Source organism: Pelodiscus sinensis, chromosome W, assembly GCF_052426305.1.
Source record: "Pelodiscus sinensis isolate ZL-2025 chromosome W, ASM5242630v1, whole genome shotgun sequence".
NCBI classification, from domain to species: Eukaryota; Metazoa; Chordata; order Testudines; family Trionychidae; genus Pelodiscus; species Pelodiscus sinensis.
This window is the reverse complement of record NC_143084.1, coordinates 8,719,122-8,743,495: the sequence shown is the minus strand read 5'-3', so window position 1 is coordinate 8,743,495 and position 24,374 is coordinate 8,719,122. Positions and strand designations below refer to the sequence as shown.

The window sequence follows — 24,374 nt, the reverse complement described above, 5'->3', positions numbered from 1 at the left end:
AGCAAAGGCACGTTCCAATGACCGTCAGGAGTGGTAAGAAGGAACTGAAGGGGTGGAGCGCAAGCAGGGGTATATATTAACTGATATACTGGCGCCACTCCAGGGGGCTCCCCTTCTGGCCCAACAGTTACTGCTAAAGGAAAAACTTCCAATGACACGTGCGTGCAGCGCGCGCACACCTACATGGAATGGGCATGAGTAATCACTTGAAGAAGAAAAGTACTTACACCAGCCTCGCACTGTGTGCTTGCCACAAGTCAGGACATATTCACTCTTCTGATTTTTACCAGGAATCACTTCAAACTTGATAGATGTGTCACCCATTCCATGATTTCTTAAGCACAAAAACTCAATATTGTAAGGTCAACCCAGTAAGTTGCATAGAAAGACCAACTGAACTGAACAATGTAAGGTCAACATAATTGAATCTGGATTTAACAAGCCAATAGCACATCTCATTTTCTAGTCCAGTAAGTTGATTGCACAGCTTTGAAAAAAAATAAAAAAATAAAAAAATCAACATTACTGCCTCTCAAGTGACAAACAAAAATAAGTGCAAAATTCTAAGGACCAGATCCTACCCTTAGGCTGTGTCTACACTGGTGCGATCTTGTGCAAAAACTTGCTGCCTGTCTACGCTGGCCGCGTGTTCTTGCGCAACTAAACTGACGTTCTAATGTATGAAATCAGTGCTTCTTGCACCAGAACTCTGACGCTCCTGCTCAGGAATAAGCCATTTTGCACAGCTGTTCTTGCGCAAGAAGCCAGTGTAGACAGGCAACATGAATTTCTTGTGCAAGAAGGCCCTATGGCTAAAATGGCCACCAGAGCTTTCTTGCGCAAGAGAGGCACTACACTGGCAAGGATGCTCTTGCGCAAAAGCACATGGCAGTGTAGACGTTCTCTTGAGCAACTACTTTAACGCAAGAACTCTTGCACTAAAGAGTTTTTACACAAGATCACGGCAGTGTAGACGTAGCCTTACAGTAGTGAGAGCAGTAATACCATACATGGAGCAAGGCACCTTGCTGCAATGTGTGTGTGTGTGTGTGTGTGTGTGTGTGTGTGTGTGTGTGTACACATACACACACAATTGTGCAAGCCATAGCTAAATTGCAGTTCACGTCTCTTTAGGGCAGGAGTGGGGAACTTTTTTTGGGTCAGGGGCTGCTGAGCCACAGAAAAATCAGTTGGGCCCAGGCCAGTAGATTTTGTGTGCTCCAGCCCCATGGGGAGAACAATGGGGTTGGGGGCCTGGAGTACTAGCACAGGCTCCCCAATGCTGAAGGGGAGCCCCGAGCCTCAGGGGCCAGATCCAGGTAAGTCTTAAATTTCCCACACCCCTGTGTTAGGGTCATAGTGTGGCCGCCTACTTATTCCACCTGCTGATATTCACAAGTGCTGGAAAGGTGTACTGCCTGCTGTTGTCACAGTAGGAGCAGATGGGGAAGAAAGGAACAGAGGTACTCTTGTATCCTTCCTAACTCTAGCGCATCTAACAAAAAGCAGACTGTGCCCTTCATTAATGATTTTATAGCATGATTATGATGTGATCCTACCTTTTAAGGCACTCATGGAGAATCTGATATGGAGACAACAGTCCAGCTTTACTGGTCAGTTCATATACCCGTGAGTCCTCAATACTGATATGGTTAAAATACTACAAAAGAATTGAGAGATATTCTTCAGCTACCAGTAAAGCAAGCACAATATTGGAATTGTACTACTTCTCAATTTCTTCTATATCTACATTTGAAAACAAATTAAATTTTATATTTTTTGTCACAGAACACCTACACACTAGATCTTCATCAGAATTACTGTGTTGGCCCTATTTTAGGAAGCAAAACTATAGACCAGTGTTTCTTAAACTTTTTAACACTGAGGAACACCAAACAATACTTTGTTTTTATGGGGAAAACCAAGGATTTTTTGGTGAGGGGGGAAAAAAAAGGTCAGGGGGGGAAAAGGTCAGGGGAAAGTTAGTTATTGAGCAAAAAAAAGGGTCGCCTGCCCCTTTAAGGGTGGCCATTTTTAATTCTGTGTTGTTCTCCACGGCACACCTCCGACTGCCTCGTGGCACACTGGTTAAAGAAACACTGCTATAGACCATTTCCTTTACACTCCAGTATAGAACAAGAAAAATATCTTTTCTATGTATACTAGAAAGAGCTTCTGACCTTATTCTTTTAAGTTCCTCCATTTCCATAAAATGAAATGTAATTCCCAGTTCTACTTATTGGAATTTCATACATAATGAAAACATGGTTGCCTAATGCAATGAAACTCTCAACTGCAATTTAATGCTTTTATGTTACATTCAAAAAAACTTTTGGCTGTCTTCCATAGTAAAAGAAAAGCTTCTCCATTCCCATACTTATGTAGCGCCCCTCTCCACCCGATTACCTTCTTTAATGCCAATCTGCCTAAAGGTTTTGATGGACAGGTCTGGGTTCTTCTGGATCCCGCCACCCACTCAGCAGGGTGTATCTTTATTTTTTCCTATGAATTTATTTGGCAGTGCCTCCACCCCCCTCACTCCTTCCTGGCAGGGTCACCAGGGCAGCTTGGGAGGAAAATTCTAACCACTGGGTAATCCCCACTTACTTGCCAGATAGTTGGAGACTTCAAAAAATAACACAAATACATACAATGTATTCAACACAATAATTATATTAACCAGGAGACAAATATAACATAACCAGGTAAAACACTATTTTTAGGTTCACCGGTGCCCACACTGCTAATACCTGTGACTTGTCCTAGTCACGGGACTTGATGTAGCAAATGTAAGTGTCCCGTTGGTACGTACTTTGTTGGGGTCCTTGATGACTTATGACCACAAAATTCCTCTCTGCAGTGGTTTATCAGTGTGTCTGACTGGGTTCAGTACAGCCCAACGGACTCACAAGCGGGAGAAGGTGGTAAATCCCTCCACAGGTTTAATATGCAGCAGGTTATAAAATTCCCAAACCCTTACTCCCTGACTTTAGGACACAGTACAGGGACTAGGGGGTCCCCAAAACAAATTCCCTGACTGACTAACTAAAAGATGATGCACTCACAAACTCCATGAACGATCCTCCGGCTCACAGATGACTCTGGACTCCTCAGTCACTTCAGAGGGCTGATCTCTGCTAGCAGGGATCCTATTCAGGCAGGAATCAAGCTGCTTCGGTCCCAGGATTTCCCCTCACCACAAAGGGGTGCAGGGCTCAAGGTGCAGATTACACAACTGTACTAAAATCCAAAGTGTAGTCTCCTAGCCCAGTGCCCAGACACACACACAGCAGGCAGCAGCCCTGAACTTGCAGCCAGAGCAGAGCTGACCATGTGGGGACTGGTCTCACCTAGGGAGCTGGAGGGCTAACTCAGACTGGCTGGGGAAGTTTCCCAGCAAACTCCACAAACTGCGAATCATCAGTGGAGAAGGAAAACCCAGCAGAGGGATCTTGCTTTCAGGTCCCTAGAGGCCAGTTCTCTGGGAGGACCCTGCATGCAGGCCTGGGGCTTACCAGCTTCCCACACAAGGGCTATGTCTACACTGGCGTCTTCTTGCACAAGAACATCTTGCGCAAGAAAACGTCCACACTGCCATGTGCGAGCTGTGCTTTTGCGCAAGAGCTCCCATGGCAGTGTGGATGCTCTCTTGCGCAAGAAATCCCTGCCGAGTGTCCACACTGCCCTCTTGCACAAGAGAGCTTACACCTGTTAGAAAAGAGCGTAGCTCTTGCGCAAGAAGCCCTCCCTTACCATGCCGTACTGTAAATTTCCTTAAAACAAATTAAAGGAGATTGCCTATCTCCTAGAACCAGAAGGGACCTTGAATGGTCATCAAGTCCAGTCCTCGGCCTGCACAGCAGGACCAATTACCATCCCTGACAAATTTTTGCCCCAAATGGCCTCTGCAAGGATTAAACTCACAATGGTGGATTTAGCAGGTCAATGTTCAAACCACTGAGCTATCCCTCCTCCATCCCTCTTCTTTGCACAACAGTGGGTGGGCAGTGTGGATGCTCTGCGGGTTCTTGCACAAGAACGGCCATACTTGCGCAAGAAACCACGAGTGTAGACATAGCCAGCCAGTCCTGCCCTTGTCCTGGCTGGCTCCAGACTAACTCATAAAAAACAATGGCCTCTCCCCTTTCCTGAACTCCCTGGGAGGGGCATCTCACTCCCTATTTGTTGCCGGGCAGACTCTGAGGGTACGTCTAGACTACAGGGTTTTGTCGACAGAAGTTTTGTCAACAGATACTGTCGACAAAGCTTCTGTCGACAAAGAACGTCTAGACTACAGCCAGTTCTGTCCACAAAGCAAGCCGCTTCGTCGACATAACAGTGTGGACGCAAAGGACAGTGTAGATGCAATAACGCCTTCTGTCGACAAAAGGCATTATTCCTCGTAGAATGAGGTTTACATACGTCGACAAAACTGCTGAGTTCTGTCAACGTTATGTCGACATAACTCAAAGGCAGTGTGGACGCAAGTATAATTTTGTCGACAAAAGTCCACTTTTGTCAACAAAACCCTGTAGTCTAGACACACCCTGAGTTTGCCTTGGCTCCCCCTCCCTGCCAGGGACAGTGTGCCTCTCCCTGAGTTGCCAGCAGACAGAACCCCAGGAATCTAGGTAATCTCCTTGGGGGTTACACTTACTACTTCAGTTTGCAGAGTGGTCTTGTCTCAGTTTCCCTTTGTAGGTAGTTTGTCATGCATATGTTTTTCAGGAAAAAAAACAAAGTGCTCAGTGATGACTGTTCTTTAATTTCTACTCATGATTTACTGTGTAGCTATTGAAAGTGCTCAATTAGGCAAATAGTATTTTCACTATTTTCAGTTTCACTATTTTGTAATTCTGATACTTTAGTCAAATAGCCCTGGTGTCATTCCCTCAAACCATCTTTCTAGTACTTTCCCAGATTTAGGATTTGTAGTCCAAAGTTTCAGTTTGCAGGCTGAGGACTTACTAGCCGCTTAGGCTATGTCTACACTGCAGCAATATTTTGGGATGCCTCCGGTATCCCGAAACAGCTATTCCACATCTTTTGAGTGCACCCGTTATTTCAAAATAGAACAGGCTCGCTATTCCGACATCCCTGTAAACCTCATTTCCCAAGGAGTAAGGGACGTTTCAGAATAGCGGGTTATTTCAAAATAAGTGCTGTGTAGACAGCGCCAAATTTTGAAATAAGCTATTTCAAAATACACTCGAAATACACTACGCAGTTTGTGTAGTTCAAATTGCGTAGCTTTTTTCGAGCTAAGGGTGCAGTGTAGACGCACCCTAATTACAGTGAAGTGCTACTATCCATTTTCTATTATATGAACAACTCTAGAGAGTACAGGTTCAGAAAACTCCAGCAAAGTGTTCCTTCTAGTGTGAATCCTGCTCGTTTTATTTTAAATCAGTATCTGTCTCTGATTATTTCAAGACTGGATACACATTTTTTAGGGATAGTTTAGGAATAATGGTCTCAGTCCCACCAGGAATGATACAGGCAGTCCCCGGGTTACGTACAAGATAGGGACTGTAGGTTTGTTCTTAAGTTGAATTTGTATGTAAGTCGGAACTGGTACATATTGTACCCCAGGTGTCCCCGATTCAGCTGCTGCTGAAACTGACCAGCGGCTGACTACAGGAAGCCCGAGGCAGAGCTGCTTTGCCCCGGGCTTCCTGGAATCAGCCGCTGATCAGTTTCAGCAGCAGCTGACTTGTGGACACCTGGGGTAGAGCAGCTGGGGTGCTGCCAGGTTGGTCCCCGCAGCGCTGAGGTGCGGCGTTGCGGGGACCAACCCGGCAGCGCCCCAGCTGCTCTGTCCCAGGTGTCCAGATTCAGCCTCTGTTGAAACTGACCAGCAGCGGCTGAATCGGACACGCCTGGGGCAGAGCAGCTGGAGTGCTGCTGGGTTGGTCTGGTAGCGCCGACCCTTGGCGTGGCGGGACCAACCCGGCAGCCCTCCAGCTGCTCTACCCCAGGTGCCCCAAGTCAGCCGCTGCTGAAAGTGACCAGCGGCGAGAAAAGCCTGGTCTGCCGGGGGGGGGGGGGGGGGCGCACTAGCTGCACCCCCCCCAGCAGACCAGGGAGACGCGGAGCAGCTTTTCTCGCCGCGGAGGACGCGGGCGGTGGGACCGCGGCGCGTCTCGGCAGTCCCGCCGCCCGCGTCCTCCGCGGCAAGAAAAGCCTGGTCTTCTGGGGGGGGGGGCATACTAGCTGCGCCCCCCTCAGCAGACCAGGGAGATGGGGGCGGCGGGACCGCTGAGATGCGCCGCGGTCCCGCCGCCCACGTCCTCCGCGGCTTTGCTCTGCGTCTCCCTGGTCTGCTGCCCCCCCCCCCCCCCAAGCAGACCAGGGAGACGCGGAGCAGCTTTTCTCGCCGCGGAGGACGCGGGCGGCGGGACCGCCGCGGTGCGTCTCAGCGGTCTGCTGGGGGGGGGGGGGCGCAGCTAGTGCGGGGTGAGTCACCCCGTTCGTAAGTAGGGATCCGGCGTAAGTCGGATCCACGTAACCCGGGGACTGCCTGTATAGGAGGGCAGACTAGAACAGTGACTCCCAAACATGTGGGCTACTACAGCTCTGGTGGTCCATGGAGAGTTGGCTCTTCATGTTTTCATCTATCTCTATATAAGTTTGGAGTTCTCTTTTTCTGCAGGCCTCCAGGCTCTGCATTGCACTGCTAAAAACAAGGAAGAGTGCAAACAGGATCTAAGCTCAGAGTCTGGAACCACCAGCATGTGAGGAATATGCAGAGGACACAAGGCAGGCCAACAATGTCTAGTGAAGTAATGGAGAATGAAGTGGCTGGACAGTATATTCAATTGCCAGGAGACCCAGGAAACAGGGGAAAAGGTAGGGGAAGTAAAAGCAAATGAGGGGAAATTAATAAGAGCAAAATTAGACAGTGATTGACGTTTGAGCACATTAGAAGATTCATTAAATATCAATTTGTTGCAAACAATTGCTGTAGCTGCCACAAACATTTTAAGCAATCATAGCTAAAAAAAGAAGTCACATGACAATCAAGCACTAGTCTACACCGAAAGCATTTGAAAACTTCTAGACTGGTTAACCCGTAAGAAGTTGCTTCCAATTCACGTACTCGTTAAAATGGCCATGGTCTAAATAATGATCTACATCTAAGATACTATTAAAAATGTTTGCTCTTCTATGAGTTAAGCTTGAACCCATGGACAAGGCCAATCAGGAGAGTTAAGAGACAAAATAGGCTTGGCAACTTAAGTCCAGTCTCTTTCTGAAGTCTCTACACATTTTAATTTGCCCAATGTGCTTTTCAGCAACTCTAGGCATATTAGAAGTCAAACATGTTAAATAACTATCATTTCACAAATCATCAAGAGGACAAGGAAAAAAAGACCTCATTCCTACTACGACCCATCCCACCCAACATTTGTTTACCATGGTGATATCAGACAATCTGGAATTAGCGCCATGTATTTGATAACATAAGGAAAAGCACAAATATCGACAGGTTTTTCTTGAAAACATGACAGACTCTGCTTCAGTAATTTAGACAGCACTTTATAATGTTGAAGGAGAAAAACTGGCCCAGAGCCAGCAGTGGCCACCGGAGCCCCTGACCCAGTAGCCCCAAAACATGAACCAGCAAGCAACTGGCAGCCAGCCCTCCACCGCTCCTCAGGAGCAGTCTGCCAGCTCCCAGGAGCCTGACAGAGGCTGGAGAAGGTGGGCGCCTTCCTGGGCCAGGGTGGAGATCATGGACCTTATTCAGGTTTGGGGGGGATGCCCCCAACTTCCATGATCTCAGCCCTAGATGGAGGAATGCAGCTGTCTATGGCACGATGGCTGCCAGCCTGGCCAACAAAGGCCACATGCGAACCCAGGGGCAGGTTTGCATGAAAGTCAGGTTGGTCCAGCAAGACCCCCAACCCTGAGCCCTGAGCTTCCCCTCCCCCTTCTTCCCCTTGCTTCCCCCTTCCAGCTCCCTCCTCCCAGGTTTGCCCCTCCCCTCTCCCACCTCCTTTTCCCAGTCTCCCCAGAGGTTCACCCCCCCCCCCAGTTTGGTTCAATAAACCCAGTTTCTATTTTTAAAGATACGTGTCTTTTATTTGACATCAGGAAGGGGGGCTATGGAGGGGTAAGTGGAAGGATGAGGGAGGAATGGGGCACGAGCCCCCAGTGGGAAGGACCAGGGAGGCTCTGAGGGCTCCTCGGGGTGGACGCTCTCCCTCAGGGCCTCCTGGATCCTGACAGCACCCCGATGGACCTCCCCAGATAGCAGCCTGCAGCAAGTGCAGCCAGGCTGATGGCAACGACCCCACGAGACACACCAGCGTGCCCAGGGGCAGCTCTGGCTCCATGTGGCTTAGTGCTGTGGTGTCCCGAGTGGGGGCACTCAGGGCACTCCAAGGCAGGACTGCTTTGCTGTCCCTCATCAAGGTAGCCAAGCAAGCGGGGAACCCTGAGAACTGTCTGTCCGGGGTGGGGGTAGGGTCCCTTTAAGCACAGAGCTCAGTTAGCCTCAGGCAGCAGCCCCACACACTAAGGGTATGTCTACACTACAAAGTTAATTTGAACTAACAGACATTAGTTCGAATTAACTTTGATAGGCGCTACACATGCAAACCGCTAGTTCGAACTTAATTCAAGCTAGCGGACCGCTTAATTCGAACTAGGTAAACCTCATTCCACGAGCACTAACGCCTAGTTCGAATTAAGTAGTTCGAATTAAGGGCTGTGTAGCCACTTCATTCGAACTAGTGGGAGGCTAGCCCTCCCCAGCTTTCCCTGGTGGCCACTCTGGGCACCACCAGGGAAACTCTTCTGCCCCCCTCCCGGCCCTGGAGCCCTTAAAGGGGCACGGGCTGGCTACGGTGCCCGTGCCAGGTGCAAGCCTGCCAGCACCCAGCCAGCAGACCCTGCACCTGGCACGGCATGAACCAGCCATCCGCTGCCACCCAGCCCTCTGCCTCTTCCCGGGACCAGGCTGGCGGGTCCCAGGAGCCTGCCCAGGTCCACAAGAGGCAGGCGCCCACCCCGTCTAGAATCACAGAATCATAGAATAATAGGACTGGAAGGGACCTCAAGAGGTCATCGAGTCCAGCCCCCCGCCCTCAAGGCAGGACCAAGCTCCACCTACACCATCCCTGACAGATGTCTATCTAACCTGTTCTTAAATATCTCCAGAGAGGGAGATTCCACCACCTCCCTTGGCAATTTATTCCAATATTTGACCACCCTGACAGTTAGGAATTTTTTCCTAATGTCCAATCTAAACCTCCCCTGCTGCACTTTAAGCCCGTTACTCCTTGTCCTGTCCTCAGAAACCAAGAGGAACAAATTTTCTCCTTCCTCCTTGTGACACCCTTTTAGATATTTGAAAACCGCTATCATGTCCCCCCTTAATCTTCTTTTTTCCAAACTAAACAAGCCCAGTTCATGAAGCCTGGCTTCATAGGTCATGTTCTCTAAACCTTTAATCATTCTTGTCGCTCTTCTCTGTACCCTTTCCAATTTCTCCACATCTTTCTTGAAATGTGGCGCCCAGAACTGGACACAGTACTCCAGCTGAGGCCTAACTAGTGCAGAGTAGAGCGGCAGAATGACTTCACGAGTTTTGCTTACAACACACCTGTTGATACAACCTAGAATCATATTTGCTTTTTTTGCAACAGCATCACACTGTTGACTCATATTCAACTTGTGGTCCACTATGACCCCTAGATCCCTTTCCGCCATGCTCCTTCCTAGACAGTCGCTTCCCATCTTGTATGTATGGAACTGATTGTTCCTTCCTAAGTGGAGCACTTTGCATTTCTCTTTATTAAACCTCATCCTGTTTACCTCTGACCATTTCTCTAACTTGCTAAGGTCATTTTGAATTATGTCCCTATCCTCCAAAGAAGTCGCAACCCCACCCAGTTTGGTATCATCTGCAAACTTAATAAGCGTACTCTCTATCCCAATATCTACATCATTGATGAAGATATTGAACAGTACGGGTCCCAAAACAGACCCTTGAGGAACTCCACTTGTTATCCCTTTCCAGCAGGATTTAGAACCGTTAACAACAACTCTCTGACTACGGTTATCCAGCCAATTATGCACCCACCTTATCGTGGCCCTATCTAAGTTATATTTGCCTAGTTTATCAATAAGAATATCATGCGAGACCGTATCAAATGCCTTACTAAAGTCTAGGTATAGGACATCCACCGCTTCTCCCTTATCCACAAGGCTCGTTATCTTATCAAAGAAAGCTATCAGATTAGTTTGGCATGACTTGTTCTTCACAAACCCATGCTGGCTATTCCCTATCACTTTCTTACCTTCCAAGTGTTTGCATATGATTTCCTTAATTACCTGCTCCATTATCTTCCCTGGGACAGACGTTAAACTGACCGGTCTATAGTTTCCTGGGTTGTTCTTATTCCCCTTTTTATAGATGGGCACAATATTTGCCCTTTTCCAGTCTTCTGGAATCTCCCGTCTGCCATGATTTTTCAAAGATCATAGCTAAAGGCTCAGATACCTCCTCTATCAGCTCCTTGAGTATCCTGGGATGCATTTCATCAGGACCTGGTGACTTGCTGACATCTAACTTTCCTAAGTGATTTTTAACTTGTTCTTTGTGTATCCTATCTTCTAAACTTACCCTCTCTCTGCTTGTATTCACTACGTTAGGCACACCTCCAGACTTCTCGGTGAAGACCGAAACAAAGAAGTCATTGAGCAGCTCCGCCATTTCCAAGCTTCCTGTTACTGCTTCTCCCTCCTCACTAAGCAGTGGGCCTACCCTGTCCTTGGTCTTCCTCTTGCTTTTAATGTATTTATAAAAAGTCTTCTTGTTTCCCTTTATGCCTGTAGCTAGTTTGACCTCATTTTGTGCCTTTGCCTTTCTAATCTTGCCCCTGCATTCCCGTGTTGCTTGCCTATATTCATCCTTTGTTAATTGTCCTAGTTTCCATTTTTTATATGACTCCTTTTTTATTTTGAGATCGTGCAAGATCTCCTTGTTAAGCCAAGCTGGTCTTTTGCCATATTTTCTATCTTTCCTACACAGCGGAATTGTTTGCTTTTGGGCCCTTAACAACGTCCCTTTGAAATACTTCCAACTCTCCTCAGTTGTTTTTCCCTTCAGTCTTGCTTCCCATGGGACCTTACCTACAAGTTCTCTGAGCTTATCAAAATCTGCCTTCCTGAAATCCATTACCTCAATTGTGCTGGTCTCCCTTCTACCTTTCCTTAAGATCATGAACTCTATTATTTCGTGATCACTGTCCCCTATACCGTCTTCCACTTTCAAGTTCTCAACTAGTTCCTCCCTATTTGTTAAAACCAAATCCAGAACAGCGTCTTCTCTGGTAGCTTTTTCAACCTTCTGAAACAGAAAGTTGTCTCCAATGCAGTCCAGAAACTTATTGGATAGCCTGTGCCTCGCTGTGTTAGTTTCCCAACATATGTCTGGATAGTTGAAGTCCCCCATCACCACCAAATCTTGGGCTTTGGATAGTTTTGTTAATTGTTTAAAAAAGGCCTCATCCACCTCTTCCACCTGGCTAGGTGGCCTGTAGTAGACTCCTAGCATGATATCACCCTCGTTTTTTACCCCTTTTAGCTTAACCCAGAGACTCTCTACACAGCTATCTCCTACATTCATCTCCACTTCAGTCCAAGTGTGTACATTTTTAATATACAAGGCAACCCCTCCTCCCTTTTTTCCCTGTCTGTCCTTCCTGAGCAAGCCGTACCCTTCCATACCAACATTCCAATCATGCGTCCCATCCCACCAGGTTTCTGTAATACCAATGATATCATAGTTGTATTTATTGGTTAGCAATTCCAGTTCTTCCTGCTTATTACCCATACTTCTCGCATTTGTATATAGGCATCTAAGATACTGATTTGATCTTGCCTCCCTGTTGTGCCCTGACCCTCCTTTCTCCTTGCCATTATAGGCCGTAGTCCCCCCCATTTCCAACCCATCTCCCAGTCCCGCACATGCAGCACTTACCTGTGGGCTTTGCTCACCTGCCCCCGACAAACCTCATGCACGACCTCCGCACTAGGCACAGGAAAGTGGCCGTCTAGGGCAGGAGAGCTGCCAGCCTGGCCACCCAGGAGCAGGTTTGCATGAAAATCAGGGTGGTCCAGTGAGACCCCTGACCCTGAGCCCTGAGCTTAGAATGGCCGTCCTGGGTCAGACCAAAGATCCATCTAGCCCAGTAGCCTGTCTGCCGACAGCGGCCAACACTAGGGACCCTGGAGGGGATGGACCGAAGACAATGACCAAGCCATTTGTCTCGTGCCATCCATCTCCAGCCATCCACAGAGGCCAGGGACACCATTTCTACCCCCTGGCTAATACCACTCCATGGACCCAACCTCCATGAATTTATCTAACTTCTCTTTAAGCTCTGTTCTAGTTGTAGCCTTCACAGCCTCCTGCAGCAAGGAGTTCCACAGGTTGACTCTTTGCTTTGTGAAGAAGAACTTTCTGTTATTAGTTTGAAGCCTGCTACCCATTCATTTCAGTTGGTGTCCTCTAGTCCTTCTATTATGGGAACTAATGAAGAACTTTTCTTTATGCATCCTCTCCACCCCACTCGTGCTTTTATAGACCTCTATCATATCCCCCCTCAGTCTCCTCTTTTCTAAGCTGAAAGTCCCAGTCTCTTTAGCCTCTCTTCATATGGGACCTGTTCCAAACCCCTGATCATTTTAGTTGCCCTCCCCTCTCCCACCCTCTCTCTTCCCCTCTCTCACCTCCTTTTCCCAGTCTCCCCGAGTTTTGTTCAATAAAGAGAGTTTCTATTTTTGAACATACGTGTCCTTTATTTTGTACATCAGGAAGGGGGGCTAGGGAGGGGTAAGTGGAAGGAGGTGAGGGAGGAATGGGATACGAGCCCCCAGTGGGGAGGACTGGGCTGGCTCTGCAGGCTTCTCGGGGTGGAAACTCTCCTGAAGCCCCTTGATTGACCCCCCCCCCCCCCCGGATGGCAGCCTGCGGCAAGTGCAGCCGGGCTGATGGCCAAGTGCTGTGATGTGCCGAGTGTGGGCACTCAGGGCACTCCAAGCCAGGACTGCTTTGCAAGCGGGGAACCCCTGAGAACTGTCTGTCCGGGGTGGGGGTCGGGTCCCTTTAAGCACAGCACTCGGCTAGCCTGAGACAGCAGCTCCATGCTCGAAGGCCTAACCTGATGCCCTGCCGGCACTGCTTCCGGCCAGCCTTAACCCCGGTTCAGGGTCCACTCAATGGACATGCTAGTTCAAATTAGCAAAATGATAATTCAAAATAGTTTTTGTGTATAGATGCGTTATTTCAAAGTAGCTTAATTCGAATTAACTATTTCAAATTAAGTTAATTCGAAATAGCACTGTAGTGTAGACATACCCTAAAAGAGTATCATAAGGAGGAGGAAGAAAAATTGTTCTGCTTGGCCTCTGAGGTTAGGATTAGAAGCAATTGGCTTAAACTGCAGCAAGGGAGGTTTAGGTTGGACATTAGGAAAAACTTCCTACCTGTCAGGGTGGTGAAACATTGGAATAAATTGCCTAGGGAGATTGTGGAATCTCCCTAACTGGAGATATTTAAGACCAGGTTAGACAGACACCTGTCAGGGATGAGCTAGGTCAACTCAACTTTGGAAGCCCCAGGGACCACCCTGATATTTACAGAACAAGCTGAGGGCCTCAACCTAAGTGTGGTTGCATATGCAAGCAAATACATACAAATAGCTTCTCTCACACTGACAGGCATGAATACAAAGATTAAGGCAAGACTACACAACACACAGGCCCCATTTAAGTCAGTTCTGCTGATAGTAATAAAATGCAACATTTACCTGATTTCTACCCATGTGACAGCACTTTTCACGAGCAATGACAGTCCAAGAATTTAACTACTAAAACACATATCAACAGAAGATCATTACACTGACTACTTTTTTGTTTCAGTGCCCACTCGCTGGCCACGTATTGATCCCCACATAAACCCAAACTGCACCGCGGGGCACAAACAAACTGGCCATGGGCAGCGTACCAAGTTATTAATAAATATTTTATAAACCTTTACCTTTTCTCTCCACTGCCATGTCTCCTCCCCTTGCTCCATCATCTCCCCTGGTGCCTGCTGCCCCCCAACTCCTCACCCTCCTCTGCTGTCCTGACTCCTGCTCTTCTCACTGCCCTCAGCCTTCCTGAGACCTGCCTCTCTCCCCCCTGTGCCCACTCCTCCAGTAGCCCCACTCTGATCATGTGAGCTACCCCTCATCCCTTCTCCTAACACCTCCCTCTACACACCTGCTCTGCCTCTCTCCTCTGGTGCTGGTCCCTCCCCTGCAGGTGTCTGCTCTTCTGCTTTACCCCAGAATCCCCTGGCACCTGCACCTTCCCTTACCCCTGCACCCTCCTGGTGCCTCCCCCTTCCCTCACTGCCCCTGCCCCCTTTGCCCTCTTTTTCCCTGATACCCACCCCCTCAGCTCTCTCTGCCCCGTTCACCTCCTGCCCCTGTGCCCTCACACATGCCTTGCTCCATCCCTGCCTTCCTCATGCCCACCCCTTCTTTCAAGCCGTCTCCCAGGACCTCCCCCTCTCGCCCCCAGTGCCCTTCCCTTCTCCTCTCCTCTCCCAGCATCACCCTGTCCCCCTCCCATTGACACCTCCCATCCTGCCCTTTCCCTCATTGTCTGCACTTGCCCCCCTGGCATTTGTCTCTCCTCCACCCTGTCTCTTGGTGCCTTCCCCTCCCCCCGCCCAAGCTCCTTTTCCTTCCACCCCTCCCCCTCCTCCCCCGCCTCCACCCAAGCCCCTTCCCCTCCACCCCTCCCCCTCACCTCCGCCCCCATCCCCACCCAAGCCCCCCTGCCGCCACCTCCTCTCCTCCCCCCGCCTCCGCCCAAGCCCAAGCCCCTTTCCTTCTCCCCACCGCCACTGCCGCACAAGCCCGTTCCCTACCTTCTGCCTTCCACGTTGCGGGGCTGGAGTCTGCGCTCAGGCCCCGGAAGCCGAACCCGGAGCCAGCGAGGCCCCGCAACATGCCTCCCAGGACTTTTAAAATCCCGGGCTGTGATGTCACGTCACGCCCGGGCATCCTCTCCGCCCACGTGCAATGCCATACTTGGGCAGCCACAGGTGGCGAGGAGGAGCCTCACATGGCAGGGACTGTCAGGGGCCAAGGGGGACGCTCTGGGGGTGGGGTGGGAGGATGCGCGGGGGGGGGGGCGGCAGGGGGGGCCGGGTCCCGCTCCAGGCAGAGCTGGGGGAGAGACCCAGCTCCACATATTGGTGGAGCAGGGCCCCGGCTCTGAACTGTAACGCCGGCCAGCACTTCCGGGTTCAGGGGCGCGGGGCCCGATTCGACCGAATCGGTCAAATCAGCCTAAGGCCGGCCCTGCCCACTGTGTCCCCAGGGAGAACTGACCACTGCTCTTGTTTCACCATAGCCGCAGCACCTGAGACTGCAGGGTGCACCACCCCGCCTGCAACAGCCACCCGCACCCGGGCCAGCAGGCACACCCGCAACCTGGAGGACTATCAGCGGTGGCACCTGCGGCTACTGGAGCACCAGCTCCCCACCCAGGACCACTGGATCCGGGAGGATCTGCGGCTGCGGCAGCAGAGCTTGGAGGTGCTGGAGGAGCAGGGCCGTGCCCTCAGAGGCCACCTCCAGACCTTGGTGGACAGGTTCCTGCCTCCTCCTGCTCCAGCCCCTGCGGCCGCCCCAGCTCTCGCTCATCCTCCCACCCCTGCTCCCCCTCCCGCTTCCTATGCACCCCCTGTCCCTCCTGCCCCACCCTCCACACACACTCCCCCCCGACGCCCCCGCACCCGCAGTGCTGCGAGACAAGAGAACCAGCAGGACCCCCAAGCCTCAGCTTTCCCTTCCCTTCCTCCCTCTTCCAGCTCCCTCCTCCCAGGTTTCCCCCTCCCCTCTCCCACCCTCATTCCTCCCTCCCCCCACCCCAGTTATGTAAAATAAAAATATTTTTGTTGCCAAAACAGGTGTCTTGATTTGACATTAGGAAGGGGGGTTGGGGGGAAAGGGGAAGGGGGGGAGGGTGGAAGAAGGCCCCAGTGGGGCATGCAGGGAGAGTTCATTCCTCCTCCACCAGGAAGCTCTCCCGCAGGGCTTCCCGGATCTGGACGGCCCCCCGCTGGGCCTCCCAGACTGTGGCGGTGCGGGGCTGCGCGTACTGGCCAGCCATGCGGTCAGCCTCAGCCATTCAGGCTGGCAGGAAAGCCTCCCCCTTCCACTCACATAAATTGTGCAGCAAACAACATGCTGCCACCACGGGAGGGATATTGTGCTCGACGAGGTTGAGGCGGGTGAGGAGGCACCTAAAGTGTGCTTTCAGTCAGCCGAAGGCCCCCTTGACCACGATGCGGGCCCTGGTGAGCCTGGCATTGAAGGCCTACCGGGAGGGGTTGAGGTGTCCCGTGTAGGGCATCATGAGCCAGGGCTGTAGGGGGTAGGCTGCATGTCCACGTCCCCGACCCTGATGTGGCGGTCGGGGAAGAAGGTCCCGGCGTGCAACCTCTGGCACACGGAGGAATTGCGAAACACCCTGGCGTCGTGTGCCTTGCCGGACCAGCCCACATTAATGTCCATGAACTGGCCCCGGTGGTCAGACACGGCCTGCAGGATCACGGAGAAGTAACCCTCGCGGTTAATGTAGAGGGAGGCCTGGTGTTCTGGGGCACGGATGGGGATGTGCGTCCCGTCGATTGCCCCCCTGCAGTTGGGGAAGCCGAGGGCACCCAAACCCCTGGATGATGGCGTCCGGGTCAGCAAAGCGGACCACCCTGCGGAGTAGCACCCTGTTGATGGCCTTGACCACCTACAGAGAGACACACCAAACCGTGAATCACTGGGGTGCCCAGGTGGCTGGGAGTGTTCGTTCCCTGGCACTGCCCCACGCCCCACTCCCAGAAGCAACCCCCGCTGCAATTCTGGCCGCAGCAGGCGGCGTGTAGTACGGCCGGGACAGACCGAACCCTCGGTGCGGGGCACTTTCGCCTCCTCCCCGTTTTCCCTGGGGTGGCCCATCCCCTCCTTGCAGCTCCCCTCTCCCCTGGTCCAGTGGCCGGTGAGTGCCGTACCTGCATGAGCACTGCTCCGACGGTGGATTTCTCCACGCCAAACTAGTTCCCGACAGATCGGTAGCTGTCCAGCGTGGAGAGCTTCCACAGGGCGATGGCCACACGCTTCTGGAGGGGGATGGCGGGCCTCATGCGAGTGTCCCTTCTGCGCAGGGCAGGGGCGAGCCACTCGCAGAGCTCCAGGAAGGTGTCCCTCCTCATCCTGAAGTTCTGGGTCCACTGTCGGTCCTCCCAGCGCTCCAGGACGATGCGGTCCCACCAGTCGGTGCTGGTGTCCAGACGCCAGATGCTGCGGAGCACACTGGCATCCGGGTGCTGCTGCGGCTCCTCCATGGCCCCCAGGGAGGCGGGGCAGGGGGCTGACGTGCACCAGATGGTGCCAGGCAGCCTCCAGATATTGCTGGCAGGCTTGCAGCAGCAAGTCCAAAAACTGAAGGGCTACGTCTACACTGGCCCCTTCTTCGGAAGAGGCATGCTAATTTCGAACTTTGGAATAAGGAAATCCGCGGGGGATTTAAATAAACACTAAATAAACATTAAATAAACATCACCTACGGAATAAGAGATCCTCCGGAATAGGGCTTTATTCCGGAGGATCGCGCCAGTCTGGATGCTCTTTTCCGGCTTTTCCCCAAGCCGGAAAAAAAGCGGCGGCCATGTTTATTTAAATCCCGCGGGGGATATTTAAATCCCCCGCGCATTTCCCTATTCCAAAGTTCTAAATTAGCATGGCTATTCCAAAGAAGGGGCCAGTGTAGACGTAGCCGAGCAGAATGCCCAGGGCGAGCTCTGGCTCCATGGTGCCAACTGTGGCGACGTCCCAATGGGAACCACCGACACAGGCAGGCAGAGAGGAAAACGCTTTTCTGTCCCTCGGCGAGGTAGACAAGCAAGCAAAAAAGCTGAGAACCGGCTGTCCAGGGGGGTCCCTTTAAGCACAAGCCTCAGATAGCCTTAGACAGCCACACAAAACAACTACTGACCTGATGCCCTGCCGGAACCGGTTTCAGCTGCCCTTAAATGCGACCCAGCGTCCGATCAGTGTGGACGTGCTATTTCGAATTAGCAAAACGCTAATTTAAATTAATTTTGGGGTCTAGATGCGTTATTTCGAATTAGCTTATTTCGAATTAACTAATTAAAAATAAATTAGTTCGAATTAGTGCTGTAGTGTAGACATACCCAAAAGTACAACCAAAACAAAACACTGTTTCATGTCCAGGGCTGGAAAAATCCACTTCCAATCCCAATCAGAGCCAAGTCATCAGTTTCAGCAGAATTTAAGTTTTAATTGACAGTCTTCCAAACGTTAAATGACTTTAAATGGATTCAATGTTGTTATATGAAGTCAAACTAATGGCTTCAATTTGCCTTTTTGCTATTGCTTCACTTTGCTCAAAAACCACTGAGTGAAATTAACCACACGCTGATTAAATTTCATGTCAGCCATTCAGAGGCTTGTGTACAGCAGTAAAATTATCAAGACTGTTAGCTTCATGATGCTACTCGGGAACTTCTTGAGCAACACTAGAGACAGCACTAAAAGTTACTCACAGGTAAGGGAAGCCCCACAACATGGAGACTGGGCGGGGGGAGGGAGAAGAGGCGAGGGAGGTTAAATAGCAAGAACCTGCCTCGTCTTATATCTATCAGGAGACTTTGGTCAGAGGAACAAAGCTGCCAACTTTATCCTTTTTCACCAACTGAAACAGATTTGGGATGGGCTTCAAAATTTATAAGAACTGATATGAAAGAAGATTAGAGGTCCCCGCTCCCCAACAAGGGTATGGCTACACTGTAGGCTTTTTTTTCCCCCCGAAAAGTGGTATGCAAATTGTGCTCTCATTTTCATATCTTCTTCCGATTCTTTTCCCGGAAGAGGTTTTTTCTGATATTTGGCCCATCTACACAGGGCTAAATGTCAGAAAAAAACCCTTCTTTTTAAAGCCCCCTTATTCCTCGTAAAATGAGGTTTACAGGGGCTTTTGAAAGAGGGTTTCTTTCCGACATTTGGCCCCGTGTAGATGGGCCAAATATCAGAAAAACCTCTTCTGGGAAAAGAATCAGAAGAAGATATGAAAATGAGAGCACAATTTGCATACCACCTTTCGAAACACGCCCCCTCCCCCCCGCAGTGGAGCCGTACCCCAAGAGACAATACCATGGTAGAAATCCCAGCAGCCAAGGCTTGAAGAGAGCTGCATTTCCCACAATGGTACTGATGCTGGATCTTGTCTCAGAGAATCCTTTGCCCTCCTTGGCTGCATATAGACTGGCATGATTTTCCGGAAATGCTTTTAATGGAAAAGTTTTCCGTTAAAAGCATTTTCAGAAAAGAGTGTCTAGATTGGCACGGACGCTTTTCCGCAAAAGCACTTTTTGCGGAAAAGCGTCTGTGGCCAATCTAGACGCGCTTTTCTGCAAAAAAGCCCCAATCGCCATTTTCGCAATTGGGGCTTTTTTGCAGAAAACAAATCTGAGCTGTCTACACTGGCCCTTTTGCGCAAAAGCTTTGCGCAAAAGGGACTTTTGCCTGAATGGGAGCAGAATGGTATTTCCGCAAAAAGCACTGATTTCTTACAGTAGGAAGTCAGTGCTTTTGCAGAAATTCAAGCGGCCAGTGTAGACAGCTGGCAAGTTTTTCTGGAAAAGCGGCTGATTTTCCGGAAAAACTGGCCAGTCTAGACACAGCCCTTTAGTGTAACTTCTTCAGTATTAGGTAGTTACTATATACTTCAAGCCTTTAAACTGAAGTGTTCCATCAGAATGGGTACTATCACTATGTAGTCACCATTCACAAACCCTCTGCCTTTAGGTACTTTTAAAATTAAGATATTTTATATCAGCAGGTCAAGTTAATTTATACCTCAAGTTCTTCGCTGTCTTTGGGCTTTTCCTCAGAGGTCTGTTTAACAAAGTCAGGAATGAGGATTTCCAGTGTAGCTCGGGCTGTGGGAAATGATTTAATGTCTTGGTTACACTTATTGTATACAAAGATTATACAACGGCAGGTTTATGACAAGGAAACATCACTTTCTAAAATAGAGGTCCTCAAAGTCGTGGCATACCCACATAGGGGAATGTGGATTACATTGGGATGGGGAGGGAGCGTCACCCAGTCCCTTCTCTTCCACAGCTCTGCTCTGGTCCTGCCCCCTGCTGCATACCCGGCCAACCTGGCTGTGGCTCCACCCCCATCACCAGCCTCATTCCAGGCCTAGCTGCACCCCAGCCTTGGCCTCTCTACCCCTCTCCATGGCCTCTCCCCCACTTAGAGCCCAAGCCTCTATGTCAGGGGTGGGGAATCTCAGGCCTGGGGGTCAGATGTGGCCCCTGGCTTGCCTAGATCCAGTCCCTGAGGCTCAGGGCTCCCCTCCTAGCATTGGGGAGCCCGCACCTACTGAGGGACTGGAGGACACAAAATCTACTGGCCTGGGCCTCACCAGGCTCTAGTGTGTGAGGGGAATGTGGGGAGTGTCTTTCTGCTTCTCAATCAGGGGCCACATGAGTGAAGGTTTTGGTTTTTTGTGGCTTCTCACTTGTGTGTGGCCCCCAACTGATTTTTCCGTGGGTCAGTGGCCCCCAGCCCAAAAAAAGTTCCCCACCCCTGCTCTATGTAGTATCCAATTTATGAGAAGTACAGAGTGTGAGCACTGAATGTTATTTAAGAAAATGTATTTAAGTTTACTGAGTTATCACTATTAAGCTGTACACTCACTCATAAATAATTGCTTTGGGCAAAAGCCTGAGTCACAAGAGAGATTAAGGGGTCCTGTGGCACTAATAAATCTATTAGGGTATGTCTGCACTACCACCCTAGTTAGAACTAGGGTGGTTAATGTAGGCAACCGGAGTTGCAAATGAAGCCCAGGATTTGAATTTTCCGGGCTTCATTTGCATATTGCCGGGCGCCGCCTTTTTTCAATGTCCGCTAGTTCGGACTCCGTGCCCTCGGCTACACGCGGCACGGACTAGGTAGTTCGGATTAGGCTCTCTAATCCGAACTACCGGTACACCTCATTCCACAAGGAGTAACAGTAGTTCAGAATAGGAAGCCTAATCCGAACTACCTAGTTCGTGCCGCGTGTAGCCGCGCAGCACGGAGTCCGAACTAGCGGACATTTAAAAAAGGCGGCGCCCGGCAATATGCAAATGAAGCCCGGGAAATTCAAATCCTGGGCTTCATTTGCAACTCCGGTTGCCTACATTAACCACCCTAGTTCAAACTAGGGTGGTAGTGTAGACATACCCTTAGTCTATAAGGTGCCACAGGACTCCTTGTCGCTTTTGCAGATCCAGACTAACACGGCTACCCCTCTGATAAGAGAGATTAAGTCAAACTTCCAAAAATGCTTAAGTTCCATTTTCAAAAGTTACATAGAAGCCCAAGTTCCAATGACAGTCACTAGAACAGGGGTCGGCAACCTATGGCTTGCAAGCCAAATATGGCTCACTAGGGAGCCATATATGGCTCTTTTGAAGCTCGAGCCCAGCCCCCGCCTGCTCCCCCAAAGCAAGGAGCCTGCACTGGTGCTACAGCAGGCCTAGGCAAAACAATCCGGCCACAGACACAGCAGGGAGCCCCCAGGCAGTCTCCCCTGCTTGCCCCACCCCTGCACACCCTCGGAAAAGAGGCTGCGGGGCTGTTTGTTTTTCACAAACTGTGAGCCCGGAGGGTAGCGCGGAGTGGTGCTTCACAGCTGCTCCTGCCCCCAGCACAATCCCATTGGCCGGTTTCTAGCCAATGGATGTTGCCTATCTCAACAACAGGCAGCGTGCAAAGCACCAATCCCCACTCGCCTCAGGCTCTTATTCATAGAGCACATGGCCATGTAGCCTGTGCAGGGGGCAGGGCAGGCTCCTGAGAAACATACTGGGCTGCTGGCCTCAAGTCTCACTGGTAAGTCTCCTGGTCAGAGCCTGCCTCTGGCACCTCAGCCTCCCCTCCCCCCAGCCCTCTGTACCCCTATCCCACGTAACCCAAACCCTCTGACCCCTCCTGAGCCCACACCCTCTCCCAAACCCTGCACTCCAACCCCGTGCCCCAGATCACAATCCCCTCCTGCCCTAGGTCACATTCAAACTCCTGCACCCCAATCTCATGCCTCAGGTTGCAACTGCCTCCTTCACCCAAACTCAGTGCCCCCCCCAACCCAAAAAAGGTTCCCCATCCCTGCCATAAATAAAGAATGTTGAAACCTTTTGTGTTGGACATAATATGTTACTTTATTTAAAAATGAAGTCTGGCCAACAAGTCCCCAGTTGGGGCCCAGCTCCCATCTGGCTGCAGCGTCATAACACTCCTGCACCCCCCCCCCCCATCAACCCTGAGCCCATCATACACCTGAACCCCCTGCCCTGTGCCTCTCATACCCCCACATCTCCACCCCCCTGCCATAAGATTGACAGAAGATAGCCTGATTGCATGAATGAAGTTGGATTTGACCAGTTATATGTAAACTTCAAAGAAATGTGTGAAAAGATGCAGAAGCAAAAGTCCCATTAAATAAAGTCTGAGTACAATGTTTCATTTATGCTATTATTAATCATTATGCCAATTATTAATAATATCACTTTGTATATTTTCAGTCATGCAACTGGGCAGTCTAATATGGCTCTTTGTTGACCACTTGTTCTGAATTTTGATGTAGTTTTAGAGGGGTAGCCGTGTTAGTCTGAATCTGCAAAAGCGGCGAGGAGTCCTGTGGCACCTTATAGACTAACTGAAGTGTAGGAGCATAAGCTTTCGTGGGCAAAGACCCACTTCGTCAGATGCATGTAGTGGAAATTCCCAGAGGCAGGTATAAATATGCAGGCCAGGATCAGGCTGGAGATAACAAGGTAAATTCAATCAGGGAGGATAAGGCCCACTTCTAGCAGCTGATCTGGAGGTGTGAATTCCAAGAGAGCAGAAGCTGCTTTTGTAGTTAGCGAGCCATTCACAGTCTGTGTTTAATCCAGAGTTGATTGTGTCAAACTTGAAGATGAACTGTAGCTCAGCAGTTTCTCTTTGAAGTCTGGTCCTGAAGTTTTTTTGCTGCAGGATGGCTACCTTTAGATCTGCAAGTGTGTGTCCAGGAAGATTGAAGTGTTCCCTACAGGTTTTTGTATGTTGCCATTCCTAATATCAGATTTGTGTCCATTGATTCTTTTACATAGGGACTGTCCTGTTTGGCCGATGTATATAGCAGTGGGGCATTGTTGGCACATGATGGCATATATTACGTTAGTAGATGTGCAGGAGAATGAACCAGTGACGGTATGGCTGATCTGGTTAGGTCCTGTGATGGTGTTTCTGGTGTATATATGTGGGCAGAGTTGGCACCGAGGTTTGTTGCAAGGATTGGTTCCTGAGTTCGAGTTATTATGGTGCGGTGTGTAGTTGCTGGTGAGAATATGCTTCAGGTTGGCGGGTTGTCTGTGGGCAAGGACCGGCCTACCTCCCAAGGCCTGTGAAAGCGAGGGATCATTGTCCAGGATGGGTTGTAGATCACTAATGATGCGTTGGAGAGGTTTTAGCTGAGGACTGTAGGTGATGGCCAGTGGTGTTCTGTTGGTTTCTTTCTTGGGCTTGTCCCGTAGCAGGAGGCTTCTGGGTACACGTCTGGCTCTGTCAATCTGTCTCCTCACTTCCTCGTGTGGGTATTGTAGTTTACAGAATGCTTGTTGAAGATCTTGTAGGTGTAGGTCTCTGTCTGAGGGGTTGGAGCATATGCGGTTGTACCTCAGTGCTTGGCTATAAACAATGGATCGTGTGGTGTGTCTGGGATGGAAGCTGGAGGCATGCAGGTAAGCATAGCGGTCGGTAGGCTTTCGGTATAGGGTGGTATTGATGTGACCGTCACTTATTTGCACCGTGGTGTCCAGGAAATGGACCTCCCGTGTAGACTGGTCCATGTTGAGGTTGATGGTGGGGTGGAAGCTGTTGAAATCCTGGTGAAATTCTTCCAGAGTCTCCTTCCCATGGGTCCAGATGATGAAGATGTCATCGATGTAGCTGTCACGTTGCTGGATCTTGAGGGGAGCAGCCAGATCACTGATGCACCCATAGGTGGGGGTGTTGGCCCCAAAAATGGTATAGAAGGGGGCCATGTGAGGTATTGAATAGAAGCTTATTATCTGATAATCCTATGTACGCTGTTCATGTGTTTGTATAATGTCTGTGTGTGCAATTATTAGCATGTACTTGTATGGACACTGAAGATTTCCCTGCATGTGGTTAAGCATTGGGCAGGGCCGAGCCTGTGGACATGCTAATTACCAAGGCCCTGTGGAACAATGGCTCTCAATGGGC

General features: G+C 50.2%; 1 protein-coding gene across 2 annotated transcripts in view; it reads right to left on the bottom strand.

Moving 5' to 3' along the window:
- The window catches only part of LOC102445971 (microprocessor complex subunit DGCR8-like), a 139,239-nt gene that overhangs the window by 18,050 nt on the left and 96,815 nt on the right, over positions 1 to 24,374 (bottom strand). For both annotated transcript variants that reach the window (XM_075914705.2, XM_075914702.2), the window contains exons 10-12: positions 19,947 to 20,029; positions 1,560 to 1,660; positions 228 to 334 (exon numbers count right to left, since the gene is read on the bottom strand). In XM_075914705.2, the coding sequence (XP_075770820.2) occupies positions 228 to 334; positions 1,560 to 1,660; positions 19,947 to 20,029 (291 nt within the window). The remainder of the gene's footprint in view (positions 1 to 227; positions 335 to 1,559; positions 1,661 to 19,946; positions 20,030 to 24,374) is intronic.